This window comes from Xyrauchen texanus, chromosome 35 (assembly GCF_025860055.1).
Source record: "Xyrauchen texanus isolate HMW12.3.18 chromosome 35, RBS_HiC_50CHRs, whole genome shotgun sequence".
Taxonomy (NCBI): domain Eukaryota; kingdom Metazoa; phylum Chordata; class Actinopteri; order Cypriniformes; family Catostomidae; genus Xyrauchen; species Xyrauchen texanus.
The window spans coordinates 16,857,616-16,881,606 of record NC_068310.1 but is presented as its reverse complement, the minus strand read 5'-3'; the positions used below and the strand labels follow the sequence as shown (position 1 = coordinate 16,881,606).

The 23,991-nt window shown below is 40.4% G+C and overlaps 2 protein-coding genes and 2 non-coding genes across 8 annotated transcripts in view; all 4 read right to left on the bottom strand.

Annotated features, from left to right (window-relative positions):
• Positions 1 to 107: 107 nt before the first annotated feature.
• Positions 108 to 11,363, bottom strand: LOC127629193 (calcium-independent phospholipase A2-gamma-like). Of its 4 annotated transcripts, none has more exons than XM_052106304.1 (10): positions 11,228 to 11,363; positions 8,151 to 9,699; positions 7,926 to 8,075; positions 7,671 to 7,828; positions 4,500 to 4,594; positions 3,360 to 3,531; positions 3,207 to 3,264; positions 2,928 to 3,122; positions 2,622 to 2,841; positions 108 to 2,156 (listed from the first exon to the last, which is right to left on the bottom strand). In XM_052106304.1, the coding sequence occupies exons 2-10, from the start codon at positions 9,639 to 9,641 to the stop codon at positions 1,894 to 1,896; spliced, it is 2,802 nt and encodes a 933-aa protein (XP_051962264.1). In that variant the 5' UTR covers positions 9,642 to 9,699; positions 11,228 to 11,363; the 3' UTR covers positions 108 to 1,893. The 4 variants fall into 4 exon arrangements, with proteins under 4 accessions (XP_051962264.1, XP_051962262.1, XP_051962266.1 ...); XM_052106302.1 differs by having other exon boundaries at positions 8,151 to 9,721; positions 11,228 to 11,339; XM_052106306.1 differs by having other exon boundaries at positions 111 to 2,156; positions 8,151 to 8,273; positions 11,228 to 11,346.
• Positions 11,364 to 13,314: 1,951 nt separating this feature from the next.
• The window catches only part of naca (nascent polypeptide associated complex subunit alpha), a 17,201-nt gene continuing 6,524 nt past the window's right edge, over positions 13,315 to 23,991 (bottom strand). Inside the window, exons 3-9 of one of the 2 annotated variants that reach the window (XM_052106307.1) lie at positions 20,058 to 22,208; positions 19,497 to 19,582; positions 19,215 to 19,292; positions 18,961 to 19,107; positions 13,943 to 14,071; positions 13,687 to 13,809; positions 13,315 to 13,435 (exon numbers count right to left, since the gene is read on the bottom strand). In XM_052106307.1, coding sequence (XP_051962267.1) covers positions 13,421 to 13,435; positions 13,687 to 13,809; positions 13,943 to 14,071; positions 18,961 to 19,107; positions 19,215 to 19,292; positions 19,497 to 19,582; positions 20,058 to 22,208 — 2,729 coding nt within the window. In that variant the 3' untranslated portion in view covers positions 13,315 to 13,420. The remainder of the gene's footprint in view (positions 13,436 to 13,686; positions 13,810 to 13,942; positions 14,072 to 18,960; positions 19,108 to 19,214; positions 19,293 to 19,496; positions 19,583 to 20,057; positions 22,209 to 23,991) is intronic. The other variant, XM_052106308.1, reaches the window with a different exon arrangement.
• On the bottom strand, positions 13,540 to 13,616 carry LOC127629362 (small nucleolar RNA SNORD59). Its single transcript, XR_007968758.1, has one exon. It is a non-coding gene; the product is annotated as a small nucleolar RNA SNORD59 (small nucleolar RNA).
• LOC127629363 (small nucleolar RNA SNORD59) lies at positions 14,148 to 14,223 on the bottom strand. Its single transcript, XR_007968759.1, has one exon. It is a non-coding gene; the product is annotated as a small nucleolar RNA SNORD59 (small nucleolar RNA).

Here is a 23,991-nt window from a genome sequence, read left to right as displayed (position 1 = left end):
ACTGTGCACTCAACACATTAGCATATAAGATATTGAGTGTCATGAGAGAACAAAAAAAGTTCTTGAGTCATCTCATCAGTAAACAGAGACGTGTAATAAAACAATAAAAACCACTTGACTTGACTTGTGTGTATGATGTAATTCTGGTCATGTTCTCAAGCCCTTCAGTATCCTAAGCAGTGCACATGACATCACCAGCGCTACTGTGCCATGCACCAAACTGTACAGTACAGGGCACGAGCCTGAATGAACCGCTTCCTCCAGACTCAGGACAATGAAACATCTGTCCACATAGACACAGGCTGCTAATTCTGTTCGAATATCAGTCTTAATACGTAGAAGCTTGTGTCTGAATTGTTGACATTGTCTTCAATTAAAACTTTAGTTCACACAAAGCAGCTGACTCACAACTCTCCTGAAGTCAGAGAGATTATGACATTACAATGAAACATACAGTACATTGTTTAGCTGACAATGACATTGCTCTGCTTTTAAACTCAGTCACGGTGAAATTAAAATTGCTTTGGGAGACAAAACAGGCAAAAAAATAAAATAAATTAAAAATACAAATTACCAACCCAAACAACAAAGCCATACAGATTTATAGTATTGCTTTGGTAAGAAAGTATCTGCTAAGGATATAAATGCAATAATGTGTATTATACTGTACATTTTCTCCATATAGAGGCATTTTTCTTATTTGAAAATGAAGAGAATGTTCTTACCTGATTTTACAATAACCTCAATGTACAGTTCAAATGAAAAAGCCTCTGCAGTTTATATCCAATTTACTATCCAACATACTCTGGGGCTGAAGATGTCCATGTATTGTCTTTTAAGCCATGTCAGACTGTCAAAAATCGAAATAAAACATAAAAGAGGTCCAACAGTTTGTTCAAAGCTGGAATTAACAACGAAAGGCTGAGGAAAAATAACACTGAATCTCAGAAAGAGAATTTTGCTCAATTGTTCTAGAAAAGAAACAATGCACTTCAAAAAGCAAATAAAAGCTTGACACATGAGTGATGACCGTGTGGCTTCTTCAGTTCATTTAAGCACTGAAAACCTCACTAAATTCAGCAAGGTTCATTTCATGTTAATAGATTCATTACCAGCACACTGTCAACAGCGGATATGTAAACAGTAATGGCAGTTGTTTCTATTATCTTTAGGGAGGCTCTGTAGGATTTCCATGTGTTTTGTTTTCTCAAGTTGTCTCTATTGTCACAGTGATCTGAATATTAGGTGCTGAATTTTTATTAGACTTTAAATGATCCGTTATCTGTTATTTCATTTGGAGAAATAAAGGATTAACTAAAGATTAACATGCATTTTGTTATTAAAAAATCCTCAGAAAAATTAAATAGAGCAATACATACTATTAAGATACCATAATAAATAACATTCACACAGATTGTTGTTTTTAATTCATAAATATAATTTTACTTGAGGTTATTCATGCGATTTTTTATTTTTTAACAAAGAAACAACAGTAAAAGTATATACACAAGTGTCCGAAATTGAGGTGGGCTAATTATTTTATTTATTATTAATCTAATTATTAATACTGACAATTCAAATCGGTTGGTTCAATTCACCTTCAATTTGATATAATAGGACAACACCTTATATTTTTACTTTAGGCTAGAATAAATACCCTATAAAAGGTCTAAAATATCCTTGAAAATCTAGGGGGCAAATATTGCCCCTTAATGGAAAAGTTCATTTCTGACCCTGGTGTACACTTATCTTTCTTATATAGTATGTAACGATTTAGTTTTACCTCCTCCCTGAGCTAAATCTAAAACTAATAATTTAAATTATGTACAAATGTGCACTGACCATGCAATGTCTAAACATGCATCTGATTCCTCTTCAATAATTTGTGTCCAGTCAAGCCCAGCGCTGCTGCAGCTCCCACGCTTTCTCACCGATCCAGTCCCGTGTTTTCCAGATTGCTGTGCGCTCTGCCATCAGAACATCACACATGCGATCCAGTTTGGGTTGGTTCCGGTCCATGTACAGCTGTGTGTCTTTCTGCAGCTGCTGAAGCACTCCAGGCCTGCTTTCATCCAGAGTCACATTTAAACTCAGCATTGGGTTAAAACGGAAATACACGTTTGGTGACAAGAGGTCATCCAACAGGGTGTGTACACCTGAAAAGGAAGTATGAACAATATCAACACCTTAAAACACACAATTGATTATACAAATTAAAGGGAAAAGGAAAGTGTGTGCAAAGAGCCACAATATTGATTGGCAATTAAATTGAATTAAAATATTGGTAAAGTGGGAAACATCAGTGTCATTCCATTCTAGTATAATAAGAACATTCCCATAATGATAGATAATAGATGACAATATACTGAAGCTAGTGGGGTGAAAGGTGGTAAGGATTCTAGGGGCCCAAAGGTACAGGGGGGCCCCACAAAAAAATGATAAACTGTATTTTTTAATAGTAAAGGAGCCCAGAGCAATATACAGTCAGGGGGCACAGATTACCTTGCAACCGCCCTGACTGTACCAGATGCCATAACTTACCAGCATCCACCCATAGGATTTAATTAAATGATTTAGTGTGAATTGTAGGTTTAGTATCCTAGCAGTGGTTCTAGACTTACCTTCTGTATCAGTTGCACTGCAAATAAGATTGCTGATTTTGGCTCTTAAACTTGTGGAGGTTGCAGGCCCTCTTCTAGCATTGTCATAGCGACCAGTCCCCAGTGAAAGCACACATTGGAAGGGCTGATTGGGCCATAGCAGACGGCTTTCATTGACAGCAAGGGCACAAGGGTTATTGAGTATAAGGCCACCATCCTGGAGAACCAATATGAAAAAGATCTGGACACATCCATTGTCATAACTACTATAATGAAGTGATTGAAGTAGCATGTGGCAATTTGAGTGACATTTATTATTACACTGACCTGGTGTATGTCACCTTGGAGAGGGAACTCCTGGAAATAGCCTGGAGCAGCGGATGAGGCCCGAACAGCCTCCCACAACTGGTATCCTGACCCTCCAGCGTAGCGGCTCAGTCTTCCTGGAGAATGGTTATAGTTTCGGAAGATAAATGCTTTTGGACTTGTTCCCCAGTTTACTACTGCACTTACTGCAGAGACCTGTTTTAGGAGAGAACTGCAGTCAGGATCTCTAGAAAATATGGAGCACTCTTTAATAAAGACTGTTGAGTGCCACAGCTTTACCTTTGGGCTCTGCTCATCTCTGGCTGTTTTAATCAAAATCTGCTCCTCCATTTTCTCCCTATGATGAACATGAAAGGACAGTTAACAAGGCAGGGTATGATATACAGGTCATATTTCTACTGCTCCAATAACCACTGAGTGTGAATATCCAACCTCAAGATCATCTCCCATGTTTCTGTGTTGTAGTAGGAGTGTGTCCAGCCCATCTTCACAGTACCAACAAGGGGGTTCTGTCTGAAAACATCCGACCCAAAACGATGATACATCTCTTCACATTCATCTAAAGAGATATGAGCCAGACCCAACAGGAAAGCCAGAACTGCTCCTGAATAACAAACAGATGTAAATATATATATACATATATATATATATATATATATATATATATATATATATATATATATATATATATATATATATTTAGGGTTGAATATATAGATACATATTGAGTATTATATTGACTTTATCTGAATTTATGGTTAGGTTTAGGGGAGACCGGGGCTGACACTCAAACAGGGATGCTGTTACATGGGCTATCTCTCAGTGATGATAAGACTTGAAGTTAAAAATAAAACTACACAAATATGTTTTTTATAGTAGAGATTTTGTATGTTGGTTTCCAACATATAGTTCAAAACCCTCTTAAGTTAGATACATTTTTGTGAATTCTATCCTCCTAAGTAAATTTTGACTAACATCATATTTTTGTTACAGTTTGTGGGTAAACAAGCAAACATACTGTAATCAAACCACACTGGCATACATTATGGCAAGGGTCAACTATTATAATATCGAAGCCCAATTTTTATTAGGGAAAGTTGTCACATGTGTTTTAAATATCATAAAGTATACAATTTATAAATTAAAATTTTTGTTGGCCAAAACAATGTTTGATATTTTTGTACAATAACTTTACCATATTTGTTGTTCCTTTAATTGTTTTGTGCCTCATAGTTGTTCTAATTTTTACAGTTTCCTGAACAGCCTATAATATGCAGTTTAATGCAGGTGTAGATTTAAAGAGACACGTAGATTTTGTTTTGCTCGTGGTGCAATCGCCCCAATGTTCACATGAAACCTACGGCACTAGTTTAATAGTAGGTTCAATTGTGACAACTTGCCCCCACTAGTGGACCAAGTTATCACAAAAGGTCAATGTATCCAAAATTTTAAGATGATGAAATTTACTTGAAATAAACCTACTCTGTGTCGAAAGTGTGACATACAGCCCCAGTCTCCCCTATATTCTATTTCTGAGACCTGAGAGTGATTAAGTTTTTCATGCATTTTTACCTGTGCTTACTCCACAAATATAGTCAAAGAGTTGATAAACTCGTTTTCCTGTTTGAGCCTCCAGCTGTTTGAGCACTTGAAGTGGAACTATCCCTCTGTAATGCAGGAAGCAGATATAATTAAAACCCATCTATGCATAAACACCAATTTTTGTACTATGTGTGACACAAATATTGTCTTTATTCGGAAAAACGTCTCGGTTACTAACGTAACCTCCATTCCCTGATGGAGGGAACGAGACGTGTGTCGATGAGTTGACACTTGGGGTCGCTCCTACGGAGCCCAGACATCTCTGATCTTGAGAAAAGGCCAATGGAAATTTGCATGTGGAATTTGCATGCCACTCCCCCGGACATACGGGTATAAAAGGAGTGACGTTGCAAACACACATCAGGTATCGCACTGAGGAGCCGAGCCAAAGACCCGGCCATTTCAGCGGTTGGTTCAGTGTTGTGGCAGGAGGGACACAACGTCTCGTTCCTTTGGCAGGAGGGACACAACGACTTGACGGCCGCTAGGCTAGGAAGGAAGAAAATCCAGGGTTCACACTTGCGAACGTAACTGGCGAAAGAGCGCACGTCTTCACCTCAAGGGAGGGGAAAGGCACTATGTACAAGCGATACACCCAGCCAGCTGACCCGAACTTACCTGTTTGTGTCACCTGATAACACACAGGACGAAACTGGCTCAATCCTGAGGTTATAGAACCTTGCAAATGTGTTATGTGTTTCCCAGCCCGCGGCTCTACATATGTCTGCTAGAGAGGCGCCGTGGGACAACGCCCAAGAAGCCGCAACACCCCTGGTAAAATGGGCTCGTAGGCCAGCAGGTGGAGGCACTATGGTATGCCATAGTGATGGGATCGATGACCCAGTGGGCAATCCACTGTTTGGAGATAGCGCTTCCCTTCCGCTGTCCACCGAAGCAGACAATGAGCTGCTCATAGCTTTTAAAGCTCTGCGTGCGATCGCAGGTTCACCACCTGATCCCTGAAAGGGGTCGTGGGATCCTTGGGCACATAACCCAGTCGGGGTCTCAGGATGACGTGAGAGTAAGCCAGACCGAACTCTAGGCACAGTTCGCTGACAGGGAACGGCGCCCCAGCCCCGTTGGGAGGCATCTGTCATAACCACGACGTGCCTGGGGACCATCAACCCAAGCGGCGTGACCGTCGCTGAGGATGCCATATGCCCCAGGAGCCTCTGAAAGGATTTCAGTGGGACCAACGTGTTCTGTCTGAACCCATGCAGACAGTTCAGCACTGTGTTCGTTGGTGAGGTGCACCGTCATTGAGACCGAGTCTACTCCATACCGAGAAAAGAGATGCTCTGAACCAGAGCGAGCTTGCTCTTTTCCCAGTTGACCCGAAGCCTCAAGTGGCTGAGGTGCCTGAGCACCAGGTCCCTGTGCGCACACAACATGTCCCACGAGTGAGCTAGGATGAGCCAGTCGTCGAGATAGCTGAGGATGCGGACGCCCACTTCCCTTAGCGGGGCAAGGGCTACCTCAGCGACTTTTGGACAGGCCGAAGGGGGGGACTTTGTACTGATATGCCTGACCCTTGAAGGCAAACCGGAGAAAGGGTCTGTGTCGAGGAAGAATCAGACATGGGAGTACGCGTCCTTCAGGTCACCGCCGCGAACCAATCCTGATGCCAGACGCCTGCTAAAATGCGTTTCTGCGTGAGCATCTCGGTGGGAGTCTGTGCAGAGCCCGTTTCAGAACTCACAGGTCTAGGATTGGCTGCAACCCGCCGCCTCTTTTAGGTACGATGAAGTAGGGGCTGTAAAACCCCTTCTTCACCTCGGCTGGAGGAAAAGGCTCTATTGCGTCCTTTCGTAGAAGGAAGGCGATCTCCGCGCGCAAGGCAGCAGTGTTCTCGCCCACCCGGTGGTGCCAGCCTACTGGCCTTACCAACCTGGGGAGTTGCCGAGCACCCCCTGGCAGCCCCACTGTCGAGGGTAGTGAGAGAGGACGAGTCCGCAAACTGGGTCCAGGCAGTAAAAGGTGCCCGCCGCGACCGCGTGAGCTCATCATGCACTTCCGGAAAGAAAGGTGTGGGGCTCGGCCGTAAGCGGCGCTCGGAGCCCCGGGACAGATCACCAGACCATGGATTCCACTCCATCCTGACGCTCGCAGCCACCCAGGCAAGCATGGCCGTCAGCTGCGTATGGCGACAGACTAAACCAACCCACTCTCCGATGCTGGCAAACAAGTGTGCTGGGGAATGGAAGATCTGTGGGGTGTTTCCCAGCGGAGAAGCTCCCATTGAAATCCCCAAATCACCCCCAGTGCTAACCGACCCTGCCTCATACCCGTGGGTAGAAGGACCGAGTCAGGGAGCCGCTGCAGTGGCTTTCCCTCTTACGAGAGAAAGCCGTGACAACAATGTTGCCAGAATCATGCCCTCGCAGTGAGAGCATGATCCATCCACAACGCTGTCCCTGCGTGGGCAGTACCCAACACGAGAGGCAGCGATAGTTGCCATTGGAAGCGGAGAGGTAACGATCGCAACCAGGAAACATACACAAACGAAAAAGATGTTTTTCTTTTGTGCCACTCTTTTAGAGGAAATTAAACTCTTTTATGTGTTTATATATATATATATATATATATATGTATACGTAGGTATAAATAGAAATATATATATAAACGAAGTTGTTCACTCCGTAGTTTTCTGCTGCTGAAGCGCCCAGGGGTATTTAATCAGCACAACCGTGGTGTGCGAGGGGGAGTACCACTGGAATGCACCGTAGATCCAACAGCGTAGAGAGATGAATGGAGGCGGCAGAGGAATTCAGCTCTTTGAACTTGCTCGCTCGGCTCTGAAGAAGATATCTGATGTGTGTTTGCAGCGTCTCTCCTTTTATACCTGTATGTCCAGGGGAGTGGCATGCAAATTCCATACGCCAACTTCCATTGGCCTTTTCTCAAGATCAGAGATGTCTGGGCTCCGCAGGAGCGACCCCAAGTGTCAACTCATCGACACAACGTCGAGTGAGTGATAGAAAGGGAACTCGCACTATAACATTTTTCATAGACATTCTATATACAGAAATCTAGCCCTAAGAAGACAATTTTAGAAGATCTGTTGGGTCATATTTGTCCAAATTACAGACATTCAGTTGTAACAGTATGTTAAACATTCAGTGATTGCTATAGTATTCCTACTTTGTTCCTCCTCCATCAATGGAAAGCACTCTGATCCCACAACCTTTGACTGGATCTATGTAGCCAATCAGAGCAAGAGTTTCCCTAATGGCTTCCTGAAGTTTTTCATTCATCCAGAAGATCCGGCGCCGTCTAAGGAGCTGCAATGCTGATTTTTCCTGGATTTCATGAAAGAAAATTTATAAAAAATCTGAATTTCCATAGATATGGACAGAGTTCTGAATTTAGTGAAGGCATATGAGCATTGTATTGCACCTGCCACACCACAGCTTTGCATGCTGGGTGCTGAATGAGGTGAGCGTTCAATTCCTCCACACAGGAAGTGATGGCTGAGGGTCCCATAGCTTCCTGTAGGCTGTTCAGTAGAACTCTAGTGGTGTCCTCTGCCTTCCTCCTTCCCAAAGCCTAGAAAACAGAGCATGTTTGGCTTACGTTGAGCCAAAGCAGACAAGCTTGACAAAGCAGGTCAGTAAGGCTTACCGTTTTATATAGCATGGCTTCTGGAGCCCTGGCTACATATGTGGTGTGGTCGCTATTCCTGCTTGAACCTATTCCCAGGAAGCTGCCAACCAGGCTGGGTATAGTTGACGGTTTCAACAGGCTCTGAAAAAAGGACACAGTCTTTTTCTGTGTCATGGTGTATTCAGGTGAATCTCTGTTTTGTTCTGTATAGTGTTCTCGGTCCATCTCCCCCTCCACCTCTGAAACTGCAGATCCCTTAAAGTAGCGGTTGATATGGTTAGCCATGTAAGTGTAATTTTCACCAAAGTGTGTGGTGAGGCTGCTCATGTGGAACAGGCCTTTGGGCCGAAGTGGCAAAGTAGAGCTATCTGCTCCCTCTAGAGGAGACTGGTCCAATGCAATGGAAGACTTCAGCATTTGTGTCTCAGTATGTGACATTTGATGATCAGCAGAAGCTGTCCTTTGATTATGGGGTAGTTCTTCAATAGAATCTGCTTTTGCTCCAAAGTATCGGTTGATGTGACGGGCAAAGTGGACATACCCTTCCTCCCAGGAACTAGACACTTTGTTATTACTAATCTCTGCTGCCAGTGTTCTTGTTGGTGTGTTGTTTTCTCTATTTTGCAGCTCTGATTCTCTATAAGTATCACTCTTATTACCTACAACTCTTCGCTTTCTACCTCTAGACCTTCTGAACTCATCATCTAATAATACCTCCGCATGGAAATGTTTTGCTGGACTTCGAGTGAATACAGAGTTAATATGATTGGCCACATAGCTGTAACTCTCACCAAATCTAGTTGCCAAGGAGCTAATATGGAACAGCTGTAGTCCCAGATTGGACAAAGATGGTCCCTGAGACTGATTTGAGGAAGCTTCTTGGATTTGCTCAAGGGCAGGTGTCCCTATGAAAGCACTGTTCTCTCCAGAGTGTCTCTCTCTAAGTGCTCTTTGGCTTTGAGCTCGTCTTTGAGTTCTGGTTAGTGGGTCCTGCACTGCACACATCAACCCTTCCTGTTCATAATATATCAAAGAGGCCTCTTTCTTCATAAAGTACATGTTAATGTGCCTTGAAAGACGATTAAAAGATTCTCCTAATCTCATTCCTAGGAAGTGCAGCCGAAAGGGAGTCCTGCTGTTCTGGTAAACTCCAATGGGAGCCTCTGCTTTGAAAGACTCTCTACTGGAGCTTGAGTAAAATCGATGAATTTGAAGGCTCAGTTCATATTCAAATTTCATATTATTGGTAACTGTCCTAAAACGTCTTGTGGGGGTAATGCTAAAAATTCTCATTTTTGATCTATTAGATTTTAGACGAGTCCTTGAGGACTGAACTGATGATGAGAAGAGGCTCTGACAAGATCTATGAGGCCTCATGGAAAATGGACTTCTGACAAGCTGAGACACATTTCTGAAGTTTGACAGCAGATACTTCATCTTGCAGAGTAACCGGAGCCGCCTTGATCCCAGATGAGTGACCCAGTTTTTGTCAATGTACCATCCCATCATTAAAGCACAAACAACTTGGCAGAAACAATAGGGACCGAGTAGATGATTTGGACCAGGCCTGGATGAGTGAGCAGTAAAATCTGAATCAGTGAATGATACAAACAAAAATAAAAATGATACAAAAAAAAAAAAAGACGTTCAAGCAAACAAAACATCATGAAGGATAGTTTAGGGTGGGCAAGTGGTTGTCTCTTCAGTGTGTGTGTGTGTGTGTATATATATATATATACACACACACACACTATACAGTATAAAAACAGTTTACTAAACTTAGTCCTGCTGACATGAAGTAGACACAAGTATAACAACATCATCAGACTTTTTGTCACAACATAGTGGTGATTTATGTATGTACGCCCCCTCTTGGTCATTTAAATAACATTAAACTAAAATTAGTATTTTCCAGTTTTTATTAAACCACAATCCTCTCATAAATGACATGCAAAAACGCAGACAACACACCAGATATCACATAAAACTATCTGAGCCACTTTTAAGAAGATTTACAAATTACTCTCTTAAATAATGGAACCATAATGTCTCAGTGACATTAATTTAATGACTGTTTTCCAGTCTCTTAAGTGATTATGCTCCAACAATAAATCACTTTTTGTAAACAACTGTAAATCTTCTTTTGAATGACAACATGATGACCATGCTCAGAACTTTCATTGAAATGGGCCACCAAAGGGTCAACTGAAGGTCAGAAAAATACCCTGTTTGTTTAGTGCTTCCATAAAGCCCCAGTCCATATTTGTAGTTGCCTGCTGGGTCACATGGCACTCAGGACAGAGGTGCCACTCTTTGCTACACTTGTCTTTGTTGTGATATATGAGGACTGGCAGGCGTCTTTGGCACATTGTGCATACACAGTTGCACAACAGGTCTATTTCCATATGCTTAATTGTAGGGGATCAATAAGTCCTGTCCTTAAATGCCAGGCATACTGAAAAACTCAACAACAGACATGTCCTCTCTTTTGTAATTTGTTCAGCGTGTAAAAATATCAAGGCTTACATTAATGTAACCATTAGACACATAATTCAGTATATGTTATCAGACATGTTTTCACCATGAACTATAATTACACTATTGTTCTATCATTTACTTTATTCTTCAATTAATGCAGAAGAATACAGTATTTTCTATAATGGAATAAATATAACAATAAAAGGTGACTTTTGCTGAATTTTAATGACGATAGAAACTAGATAATATCACAGGCCTTAGTTGTGCACCAAAATTCAGATTTTGTTTATTGACAGTTTGGGAAATCAAGGGTTAGATACTCAATGTGTGCAGCTGTGTTAGGGGTCCATTTAGAATTAGCAGGTAGTTTATTTTGTTTTAAATGTCTAGTAACAAGTTCTGATTTTGAATTCTGTAAAGTGCAGGGGGTTATAGAATTAAATGTGCTTTTACAATGATCAACTTTTATAATAAACAGCATTTTCTTCACCAAGACAGGTCAAAATGGACAGCTTGAGTTTAGCCCAATCCTGCAATGCACACTTAACCTTGCAGTTACCTTGGAGGTACTAGCAAAATGCCTGGCAAAAAAAACCAAAAACAATATTTTGTCTTACCTGGCTCTCTTCTCTTCTATTGAGCTTGTCTTCAAAATGAGAAATTAAGATAACTTTCCTTTCAAAACACATATTTCTTATTGTCACTTGGATTACACCCTGTGGTGCTTACACATTTTACAGTTGTGGATATTATTCTAATCCCACCCTACTCTGAGGTCAGACTCCTATTGGTCAGTTTAGAGTTGAGAGCAGTTGACAACATGTGGTCAGCCCCCATTAAAGCACAATTTGTTCTTCTGCAGAAGGGTTCTAAATTTAGAAAATGTACCTTCAGAGTTCTTAAAAAAAAGTGTCAACACTCTGATGTCATTTATACCCTTCCAGTTTAAATAACTTCCTGTACACATGATGTCATGCCGTTTTTCAAAGTTAAGATGCTGAGGTAAACAAGAGAGGTTAAAGGCATTTTAACTTCTATGCAGCTCATATTCAAAATTTGCACTTCTCATTCGCAATGTTACTTAAGTCATTACTCATATTGATAAGATGTATATGACTACTATATTGGTGCCATAAATGCCTTGCTAAATTAGGCCTACTTTGAAAAAGTAATGTACAGGCTACTTACTACAATTCCACTACTTAAACACAAATATGGTCATGAACATGTTTTACACAACATAGAACAGCCATTTCACAATGCTATAACTATTTAAATCATCACCCCTTATTAGTGTTATATCTGTACTAGTTATATTTAAAATTCAACTCCTTAAAAATGTTGCTGACAATCCAAACAAAAATACAGTAACCTACCTAAACCTGTGTTGGTGACAGTTTTGTATACTGGGAAAATGCAAGAAAATTTCAAGATTTCAGGTCCTTTTATTTAATTTAATGAAAAACTTTAAATAAAGCACAAATCAATGCAACTGCTAGATAATTGTAGATCACTTATTTTGAGCACATACGATATTTAACAGATATTCATATTCAAAGTCCTTTAAATATCAAAGGCAAAATGATATCTAAATTACTGTCATTACAGGGATAGTTCACCCTAAACTTATCCTATTTCCTCAGCTCGTGCCATCCCAGATGTGTATGACTTTCTTCTGTTGAACACAAAGATTTTTAGAAGAATATCTCAGCTCTATAAAGGTAGCATAAAAGTAATTCATATGACTCCTGTGGTTAAGTTCACGTCTTCAGAAGCAATATGTGGGTGAAAAAACAGAACAAAATGTTTTTATTATAAATTTCCACTTCAGTGTTCTTCGTTTGATTTTTGGCAATTCATATTCTTTGTGCAAATCACCACTTACTGGGTAGGGATAATTTATTGTAAAAAATGACAAATATTGATCCGTTTCTCACCCACACCATCATATCACTTCTGAACATCACTATGTGACCTATCCCTTTAGCAATAGCTCATTGACATGACATTATAGTGCTGAGACCATTTTAAAAGTGCTCTGACCCTTTTCTCAAAGCACTGACACGGTCTCTTCTTTTTCCACCTTAAGTGTTTTTGGGAAGCCTCTGATGATAAAAATTCAGATTTTAAAGAAAATGTACTTCTGTTGTGACTTTCGCAAATCATAGCAGTACATGGAAAACCCTTGATTTTTAAGAATTATTTTCTTTTGGATGAATTGCATGCGACTTTAGCAAGCTGTGACTTCAATATAAAATTTTCCCCACTAAAACGGTTGTGATAGTTCAAAGTGTCAGTTACTGTTGTGTAGTCTCTTTCTGACCGTTTAATAAAAACTGGTATTACCTGCTTTAAAAAAAATTCTTAATTCTGCTATGCTGGGTCTCCGAGGGTTAAGTTTAGTGAAATCGGGGCCTAAATTTAACCCATGTCTGACATTATCACATGAATATATTTTGAACATATGCTCAATTTTACAAAGTAAATATTTCACTGTCAGTAAATAATATATATATATATATATATAAAAATGTCACAACATTCTTGTCAGGATATTAATGGGATGGCCAACTATTTCAAAGGTTTACTTATGTTTTTTTTTTTCCACCTTGCACTATGCAAACCATGTTTTCAGCCTCTCTGGACAAATGTATGAAGTTGATATAATTTATATCCATACAAAAATACACTGAATACAACATGATAATTTCATCAAACCACACCTTTATTTCTCTTGGGTATAAATTGTACAAACAATAGTGTAGATCAAATCAGCAACATCTTAATGTGACCCAGTCCCTGATCTCCATTTACATCGTCAATTCCTGTGAAGAAATACAAAACATGAAACAGAGCAAGACAGCTTAGGAATATCATACAATTGTATTGAATGCATTATTGATTTAATGCAAATACACTGTATATGAGCTCTTCTCAGAACAGATGAATTGGCTTCAGAAAAAATTCAGAAGAACGAAAGTCATACTGTTAAATCATCACAGAAGAGTTTTGAAATTCATGCGAGGGGGGAAGAAAAAATGCATTTTATTAAATTCTCGTTATTAGATAAACTCACCATAATAGCATTGACAATGTCATTATTGTTATTCTTCAGTGCACGCACAGCCTTTGCCCTGGACACATTAGCCTGTGACATGACCAGCTCAATGTCCTTGACTTCCACTCCGGTCTCATCAACCTGTAAACAGTAAAATAAATGACTCGGTAGAAATCGAAATTAATTTTCACATTTCAACACGATATGAAAACATACATATACAGCAAATAAATCATTTCAATATCACTTAAATCACAATGGCATTAGCGCTCACCTCTTCCTCTTCGCTCTCCTCCTGTACTGTAGGCGTCTGTGTGTTTTCCTGAATGTTTGAAACAGCTTCTCCTTGGACCTTGAACTTCTCTGCAGCTGCCAACTGAGCTTGTTGGGACAGGTCTTCAATCTGTGAGGAAAATAAACCATCAGGATTTTAGTTTACTTTGTGAGGCTCAGTTAGCAATAACACCACTAACATTTTCCTCGCTCAGGACAGAAAGTTTGGCTTCATCAGTCTCAGAAGAACGAAAGTCAAACTGTTTAAATCATCATCAAGAGGAAGTCTAGCCTAGATTATCTAGTAAGGTTGCAATGTAAAATTACAACTGTTTTCAACCACAATGTAGGCTAATAGCCAAGAGTGCGCACACTAAAATTGAACAACTAAAAAAGTACAGTTGAAGTCAGACGTTTACATACACTTCAGCAAAATACATTTAAACTCAGTTTTTCAAAATGCGTGACATTTAATCGTAGAAAACATTCTCTGTCTTAGGTCAGTTAGGATCACTATATTTTAAGAATGTGAAATGTCAGAATAACAGTAGAGAGAATTATTTATTTCAGCTATCACATTCCCAGTGGGCCAGAAGTTTACATACACTTTGTTAGTATTTGGTAGCATTGCATTTAAATTATTTAACTTGGGTCAAACGTCTTGGGTAGTAAGTAGCCTTTCACAATAAGTTGCTGGAATTTTGGCCCATTCCTCTAGATAGAACTGGTGTTACGGAGTCAGGTTTGTACTTTTTGGGGAAAAATGTACTTATACAGTAGGTTTAAAAGTGAGTACTTTTTAATCACTCAAGTACATTTCTAATAATTTTTTTTTTTTACTTTGACTTCTTTACAATGTGTGGCGTTACTGTCGTTACATCACTGGGTTTAATTAGAATTAATTCATTAATGTTGAATTAATGTAATTTATGGTTCACAGCTGTGCATGAAGAGACGCTCTCACAGAATGCCACTCAAGTCATCAGTGCAGCAGCATCAAACTCTTCAAGGTGAAACACTTTCTTTGCTCCACACAGTGAAAAAAAAAAAAAAGAAGAAGAATAGCTTCATCAAGCATTGCCTTCTTTTAACACCAAGACAAGCTGATATTTCAAGATATAGTTATTGCTCAAGATATAGAAGTTATAGCTCCAACTTCAGGCAGCATGCTGAGGTAAGTTTTGGCTCTAATTCTAACGCGGGCTTCTCCGTGTAATGGGATGGTCATTTTCAGGGTGATTCTGTAACTCTTATGACATCAGTTTTTAAGTGTACATTTTTTAATTAGTGCAGCAATATATCAGTGTGCTTTGTCCCGCATGTCATGAACAGTATTTATGCATTTGCTCCGTGCCTTCACGGGGGTACTGGAAACTATCGCAGTTTCTTCAGGCGGATTAACTGTATAAATCCACGTTAACATCCAAATTGAGTGTAAATCACTGCCATTAGCGTAAATGACAACTGGAGTGTGAATAGACAGCATTTCTGCACGAGTAAAGAGTAATTACATTTGATCAAATAAAGAGTACATTTTAAAATGTATGTTTTGTCTCTATATGTTATTTTAATTAAGTAATGATTTGCCAAAAAGTAATGTAATACATTCAGCATAAAATAAAATATTGCAGGAGTGAAGGAAGCAGTAAACTCTTAGCTCCTAAGTCTTCCCCATTGTGGGAAGATTGTGGGAAATTAACAGTCATCGAGTGTACTTGAAATGTACACTTGAAATTAGAGTGCATTTTGGGTAAGAATGAGTGAACAAAAGTAGGGAACGAGTGGCTCACTTAGAATTCAGACAATCCTACAAAATAGCGAAAACCCGAAATAGTGTACTCTATATTGGATAGGGGGTGGTCTCAGACACATCGGATGTTCCACGATCAGGGTTGGTGCCCTACTTAGGCTGCATACTCTGCATTTACAGAGCGGCGGTACTGCTGTACAGAACTAACGATCTACACATGACACTGAAATAGCGAAAGAAGGCATAATATTTCAGCATTATATATATTATCCTTGTGAAACATTTTCACGTTTTCACTCTAATAATTACTAGAAATTTTTCCAAACCTCTCATCTTATTGACAAATTCATCCAGATCTGACAAGAGCCCTTAAAGGTTTACTTCACCAAAAACTTACAATTCTCATTATTTACTCACCCTCATGCAACCCCAGATGTGTATGACTTTCTTACGCTGAACTTAAATTAAGATTTTTAGAATAATTTCTCAGCTCTGTAGGTCCATACAATGCAAGTGAATGGGTGGCAACATTTTAAAGCAAAACAAACAATCATAAGTCAACATAAAAATAATCCATAAGACTCTAATGGTTAAATCAGTATTTTCAGAAGCAATGTGACAGGTGTGGATGAGAAACAAAGAAACAGATCACTTTCACATTCTTCTTGTGTTTTTGGTGATTCAAATTCTCTGAATATCACCCCCTGCTGTCATTCAAGAAATTACAAATATTGATCGTTTTCTCACCCACACCTATCATATCACTACTGAAGACATTGATATTACCACTGAAGTTTTATGGATTACTTTTATACTGCCCTTCATGTGTTTTTTGGAGCATCAAAATGTTGGCCTACAGAGCTAAAATATTCTTTTAAAATTCTGAATTTGTGTTCTGCAGAAGAAAGTCATACACATCTGGGATGGCATGACAGTTAGTAAATGAGAGAATTTTCATTTTTGGGTAAACCATCTCTTTAAAGTGATAGCTCTGCCAGAATTTATTATTCTGTCATAATTTCTCTACCCTCATTTTGTTCCAAACCAGTTTGAGTCTTTGCATTATGTGGACTACAAAATATGTTATATGTCAGGGATTGACAGTCTCTGTCACCATTCACTTTGTAATATATATATATATATTCACTGAAAGAGTGACTCAGTCAAACATTCTGTCTAGGGCTGGGACAACGCGCCGACGTCATCGATGACGTCGATGCAAAAAATACGTCGACACAAAATATGCGCGTCGATTCGTCGGATCCAAAACAAAGATGGTGGCGCCAGCGAATAGTAGCAACACGAGTGGCTCCTCAGACTATCAGAAGTGCAAGGCGGCATGCACTCGTTCCTTTAAAGTATGGGAATTCTTTCATTTAAAAGGAAACAATTCCGTGATATGTCGTCTTTGCAAAATGGAGATGGCCTTCCATTCTAGCACCACGGCAATGCACCAGCACCTTAAGATGCGCCACCCGGTTGCAGCTGCAGATGACAGAGTACCGTAAGTTTTTTTTCAAATCCCCACTTTGCAGTCGATGTTGGAGTAGGCTATAATACGTTGTCGACACCTAAAGTTTTCGCTTATAGCTATTAATAATGCGCTTATAGCTATGAATGTCGTGAAAAATACATAGAGGACACTGACAACGCGCTGACAGACAGGACCAAGGAGGTAACATTTAATAAAGTGTAAAAAAAAAAAAAGAATCGTTAGATTAATCGATGCATCGAAAAAATAATCGCTAGATTAATCGTTAAAAAAATTATCCTTTATCCCAGCCCTAATTCTGTCTAATATCTCTTTATTGTGTTGCATGGTAGAAAGAAAGTCATATGGGTTTGGAACAACATGATGAATGATGACATAATTTCCATTATTAATAATAATAATTCTGTAGTACATGTTCAATGTGTATTCTGTAATGGAACATAGGGGAGTAAACGTCTTATGTCATTTGTTAAAGTAACGAGTTACTCACTACTAGAGTACCCTTTTAATTAGATACATTCTTATTTATGTTAGTACTTCTACTTGAGTAATTATATTTTTGAAGTAATTGTACTTTTATTTGAGTAAAGTTTTTTGCTACTCTACCCACCTCTGTCCTTAAGCCATTTTGTCACAACTTTGGAGGTATGCTTGGGGTTATTGTCCATTTTGAAGACCCATTTGTGACAAAGCTTTAACTTCCTGGCTGACGTCTTGAGATGTTGCTTCAATCTATCCACATAATTTTTCTTCCTCATGATGCCATTTATTTTGTGAAGTGCACCAGTCCCTCCTGCAGCAAAGCAACCCCACAACATGATGCTGCCACCCCCATGCTTCATAATTGGGATGGTGTTCTTCAGCTTGCTAGCCTCACCCTTTTTCCTCCAAACATTACAACGGTCATTATCGCCAAACAGTTCGATTTTTGTTTCATTAGACCAAAAGACATTACTCCAAAAAGTACGATCTTTGTCCTCATGTGCACTTGCAAACTGTAGTCTGGCTTTTGTATGGTGGGTTTGGAGCAGTGGCTTCCTCCTTGCTGAGCAGTCTTTCAGGTTATATAGATATAGGACTAATATTACTGTGGATATAGATTCTTGTCTACCGGTTACCTCCAGCATCTTCACAAGGTCCCTTTGCTGTTATGGAATTGATATGCACTTTTAGCACCAAACTGCGTTCATCTCTAGGAGACAGAATATGTATGATGGCTGCGTGGTCCCATGGCGTTTATACTTGCATACTATTGTTTGTACAGATGAACATGGTACCTTCAGGCGTTTGGAAATTGCTCCCAAGAATGAACCAGACTTGTGGAGGTCCACAATTTTTTTGGCTGAATTCTTTTGATCTCATGATGTCAAGCATAGAGGCACTCACTGAGTTTGAAGGTAGGCCTTAAAATACATCCACAGGTAAACCTCCAGTTCAGTACTCCTATCAGAAGCTAATTGGTTAATTGCCTAAAAGCTTGACATCATTTTCTGGAATTTTCCAAGCTGCTTAAAAGGCACAGTTAACTTTGTGTATATAAACTTCTGACCTACTGAAATTGTGATAGTCAATTAAAATTGAACCAATCTGTCTGTAAACAATTGTTGGAAAAATGACTTCTGTCATGCACAAAGTAGATGTCCTAAACAACTTGCCAAAACTATAGTTTGCTCATTTAAAATCTGTGGACTTCAACCTAAATGCATGTAAACTTCTGACTTCAACTGTGTGTGTGAGACATATATATATTATATATATATATTTTTTTTATCTTTACCTTGGCCTCACCGAAGACAATGTATGTATCTGAAGCTGGACTTTTGTAGACGTCTGGTTTGGTGATGACAAAGAGTATGTTCTTAGACTTGCGAATGGTTACCCTGGTAACGCCTGCAACTTGTCTCAGACCCAATTTAGACATGGCCTAGTGAAGGGAAGCAAGGTTTAAAAACAGTGAACGTATTCATTATGAAGAACTAGCAGTTATGAGATTCATGTGGTTTCTTGGATTCTTTTTTGTGAAATGTATACCTTTCTGGCTTTCTTCTCACTTCTGCTTTGTTTTGCTTTGCTGACAGGTTCCTCATCGATTTCAGCAGCAGCTGCAAGCTATGGGAAGGTGATACGTTTTCAAATCAGTTCCATGGAAAAGACTTGAATGTTTTTTCTTTACATCTATCCCATGATCAAGAAGAATTATTTGTAACAGTGAAATTAAAAATAAGTGCTAATTTTCCATGAGTGTGAGAAATAGAATACTAGTAGATGCAGAGGGAAAAACTACTTATGGAACCAGATAATGCCATGTCTTACCTGTGCCTGTTGCGTTTGTGTCTGTGCGGAGTCCTGTTCCTCCAGATCAGGAACAGATTCATCACTGTCAGATTCAGTACCAGACCCTAAAATAACCAGAAACCTCAGTTAATTGCCATTACACACATACAAGACACACATAAAGAAAATAAAAAATAATCAGAATCCTGTTTAATTAAAATATTCAAAATTGGGAAAAATGTGAACAATGTGTTTTTATTAAAACATTTCATTTGAAACAATCAGTAACATTGAGGTAAAACTAATTGACCACTTCAGAATGAGATTATATTGTTGATAAACTCAAGTAAAACCCATTTAGTTAATGCCCTATGAAACTCTTTACTTGTAAATTTCACTCAAAGAGATGCAGACAGATGTACGATTCTGAAATGGACCGCTATTGCGGACAAAGGACATCCAGTGTTATATGTCTTAAGTGTGCATTTATTGATCCTAACGCATAATATATATTTTTTATAATAATAATAATAATAATAATAATACACTAACATAATTCTAAAGAGTAGAAAACAGACAGACAGAAAGAGATAGAGATACCCTTGTTGTTGCTGATGACTGGCTCCAGTATGGATGGGGGTTTAACTGGTATGGGAAATGGGGCAGGGACAGGCTCAGCTTCATGAGCAGCATCTGGAAGAGCCTCACCTTTAGAGGCAGCCTTTGCTTTAGGGGCGGGAGAAGCCTCCACTTTAGGTGCGGGAGCAGCCTCCACTTTAGGAGCGGGCGTATCTTTAGAGGCAGCCTTTGCTTTAGGGGTGGGAGCAGCTTCCACTTTAGAGGCAGGGGTTGGCTCAGATTTAGGGGCGGGAGCAGCCTCATCTTTAGGGGTGGGAGCAGGCTTATTTTTAGAGGTAGGGGTTGGCTTAGGTTTAGGGCCGAGAGCAGCCTCAACTTTAGGGGCAGGAGCAGCCTCAACTTTAGGGGCAGGGGTTGGCTCAGATTTAGGGGCGGGAGCAGGCTTATTTTTAGAGGTAGGGGTTGGCTTAGGTTTAGGGGCGAAAGCAGCCTCAACTTTAGGGGCGGGAGCAGCCTCAACTTTAGGGGCGGGAGCAGCCTCAACTTTAGGGAAAGGTGCTGGCTTAGTTTTAGAGGTAGCAGTTGCCTCAACTTTAGCAGCAGGGGCTGGCTTAGCTTTAGTGGCAGCCTCAGCTTTAGGAGCACCCTCAACATTAGGGGCGGGAGCCGCCTCAACTTTAGGGGTGGGTGCAGCCTCAACTTTAGGGGCGGGTGCAGCCTCAACTTTAGGGAAAGGTTCTGGCTTAGTTTTAGAGGTAGCAGTTGCCTCAACTTTAACAGCAGGGGCTGGCTTAGCTTTAGTGGCAGCCTCAGCTTTAGGAGCACCCTCAACATTAGGGGCGGGAGCCGCCTTAACTTTAGGGGCGGGTGCAGCCTCAACTTTAGGGGCGGGTGCAGCCTCAACTTTAGGGAAAGGTTCTGGCTTAGTTTTAGAGGTAGCAGTTGCCTCAACTTTAGCAGCAGGGGCTGGCTTATCTTTAGTGGCAGCCTCAGCTTTAGGATCACCCTCAACATTAGGGGCGGGAGCTGCCTCAACTTTAGGGAAAGGTGCTGGCTTAGTTTTAGAGGCAGGTGTTGGCTTAGTTTTAGAGGTAGCAGTTGCCTCAACTTTAGCAGCAGGGGCTGGCTTAGCTTTAGTGGCAGCCTCAGCTTTAGAAACACCCTCAACATTAGGGGCAGGAGCAGCCTCAACTTTAGTGGCAGGAGCAGCATCAACCTTAGGAGCAGGTTCCTTATTGGTAGGGACAAGCTTAGTGTTAAAAGCTGCTGGGGTAACTACAGGGATTGTGCTAGGTGGCATGGGTGTGAAAAGAGGCATTGTAACAGGATTCTCAGGTGGTATGAGTGGTGGGAGATCATCATCTTGTAAAGATGTTGGCACAACCCAGGGAGCAGGCTTTGGGGGGGGCACAAATGGCTTATCTTTTGGAGATTTTGCTTTGCTAACAGAAGCAGCCAGAGCTGGCTTTACATCTGCCACTGGGGCAGGGCCAGGCTTAGCTGCTGCTTTTGGAGGTGTAGAACTCTTGGGGTGCGAAACAGCAGCAGTTGCTTCTTTTGGTACGTCAATGGTAACCTTGGGAGTTTCAGCCACTTTGGGTGGACTGGAAGCCATGTCTGCTGTAAATGATTTGGGAGCAGGTGCAGCAGGCTTGGAGGTTATTTTAAAAGCCACAGGAGCCAAAGCAACTTTGGGGGAGACAGGGGAATCAGCTGAATATTCAGCTGGTTTTGCTACCTCTGGTGCTGGTATAGCAAGAGACTGCAGAGTTGCAACTGGTGTAGGCTCTTGAGCATGCTTAGTGGCGGAGGGAGATGCAACCATTTGCTCATGTTCGGCAGGTTTGAAATATTTTGCTTTTTGTTGCTTTCCCTGTTTGCCAGCCTTAATAACCTTGGGAACAGTTTTCCCAGTGACTGGAGAGTCAGCTGGAGGAGAAGCCAGGGGGGAGCATGGTGGGGTAGCACGAGGGCCAGAGGCAGATTTTGGAGAGGTGGGGGAGCTTGAGGAGGCAGAAAGAGAGGAGCGTTTCCTGCGTCCAGCAGGAACAGCTTTTGGAGCAGAGGTGTGAGATGTTGACAGCTTGGGGTTAGTCTTGGCCTCTTTAGGCTTTGCCTGAGAGGGAACAGGGGCCACAGGAACAGGGGGAGGTACAGGACCAGCAGGTGTGGCTGATGGAAATAAAGGGGCTAGAGTGATTCTTTTGGTAATCAAAGTTGCATGGTGTAAATCTTAACACGCATGCGGATTATGGGAGATGCATTCAAGTAATTGCACAAAGGTGTTTGTTATATTGCACCACAAAACATCTGGCTACTAAAGCAAACCAAACACTCCATGCAAAATGTGGTTAGGAACTGCAGGTCTCTTTAAACAACCACTGAAGTGCACGTGTATGTTCCAGCCAGTAATTGTCAATGACCCAAAGTACAGAGACAATTTTTTTTATATATTAATACAATCATATTAAATAAGTTGATACCCTATGTTTTAATTCCATGTGTGTACGGAATACAGGAATTACACCCGCAATTGCGATTGACAAGTGATAACCTTAGCCGCACGGTCTTGAGCCTGCGAACATGAATGACACCAGTTTAGCTAATTTTGTGTTCGCTTTTAAGCAAAGAGATTATCCACCAGAGACCAATTATCATCCATATTATCATTGATTTATAAGCTGCTGTCAAAAGAATCACTGTGTTTTATACAAATCCAAGAGGCTGTTGTTAAACAGTGTTTTCACTCTCCTGGACTATAATATACAGGTTACCCCAAGACTGCAGGCCTGATGAGAAAAACTACAATGGAGAAAAAGACTGAAACATATGAATGAATGAAGACACATACATTCAGGCTCTGTAAACAAGTGAAATTTGTGAAAATGTGGTTGTCACTCCTCTAATTTACCAAACTGTGTATGTGAGAACAGGATTAAGCACTCAAAGGTGAGCTGACAAGTGACAACCTTTTTTGGCTGCAGTGGGTACGTGGCCTAAGAGAGACTTCTTAATCTGCAAATTTGCAGTTAACTGCATCTCCTTTCCTTTCCTTTCCATGAAGATCAAAATGTCTTATGCAAGTACATTCCTGAATGTAAACAAATTGCTACAGAAAATACCACAGAAAAAAAACAACAACCTCTAATCCGGCACGATATCTGAAATTGCCAGCCTTCAGAGACTGTACCACAATAATAATACATTTTATATATATATTAGTATAAGTTAAAGGTTGAATTCACTGATGTTTTGTTAAAGGTTAGGACAATGCAGAGTTGGTTTATTCATGTTCCATGCACACAGATAGTGATGCACCTATTTTTTACAATATCACACCTCAACTTTTAGTTCAATAGTAGTCAGTACATGCAAATCAAACTGTTGGGCAAGTTCTTGGGTCCTGGATCAGCCTTTTATATTAGAAAAATCAAACAACGTTCTCCGTATTATTACCACATAACTAACCAATGAGCCTACACGTAACCAATTTCGGTAGCTACACAAAACTATGCTGGAGTTCTTGTTTGCCATGTTAAACAGAAGCCCTGTTCCCACCTACAGTCCTGGTACTTCTCCCTTAGTAACTTTCTAGATGAGTAACATTCTAGATGAGAACTCTTACTAAGAATGGCACAACCTGAGGAGACTTTTTACCTCTTGCATTCGCACTCAAAGTAACCCGCCAGTGATGTCATCTAATATGGACCATTTTTCTTCTGAATTTGTATGCACATGAAATATTCAATAGTGACAACTAGTGCTGCACGATTAATCATATCACCTGTGCGATTATATGACGGCAAATGCTGCTATTTTATTAAATAAATAAGTGCACGTGTGGGCGTGACAGCCCATTCTCTCTGAGAGCTGTTTGACCATTTTCTACACCGCTAATAAAAAGATAACCAGTCAGTCTCAGTTTAGGGAGTGGCACGTGTGGTCATGTCATGTG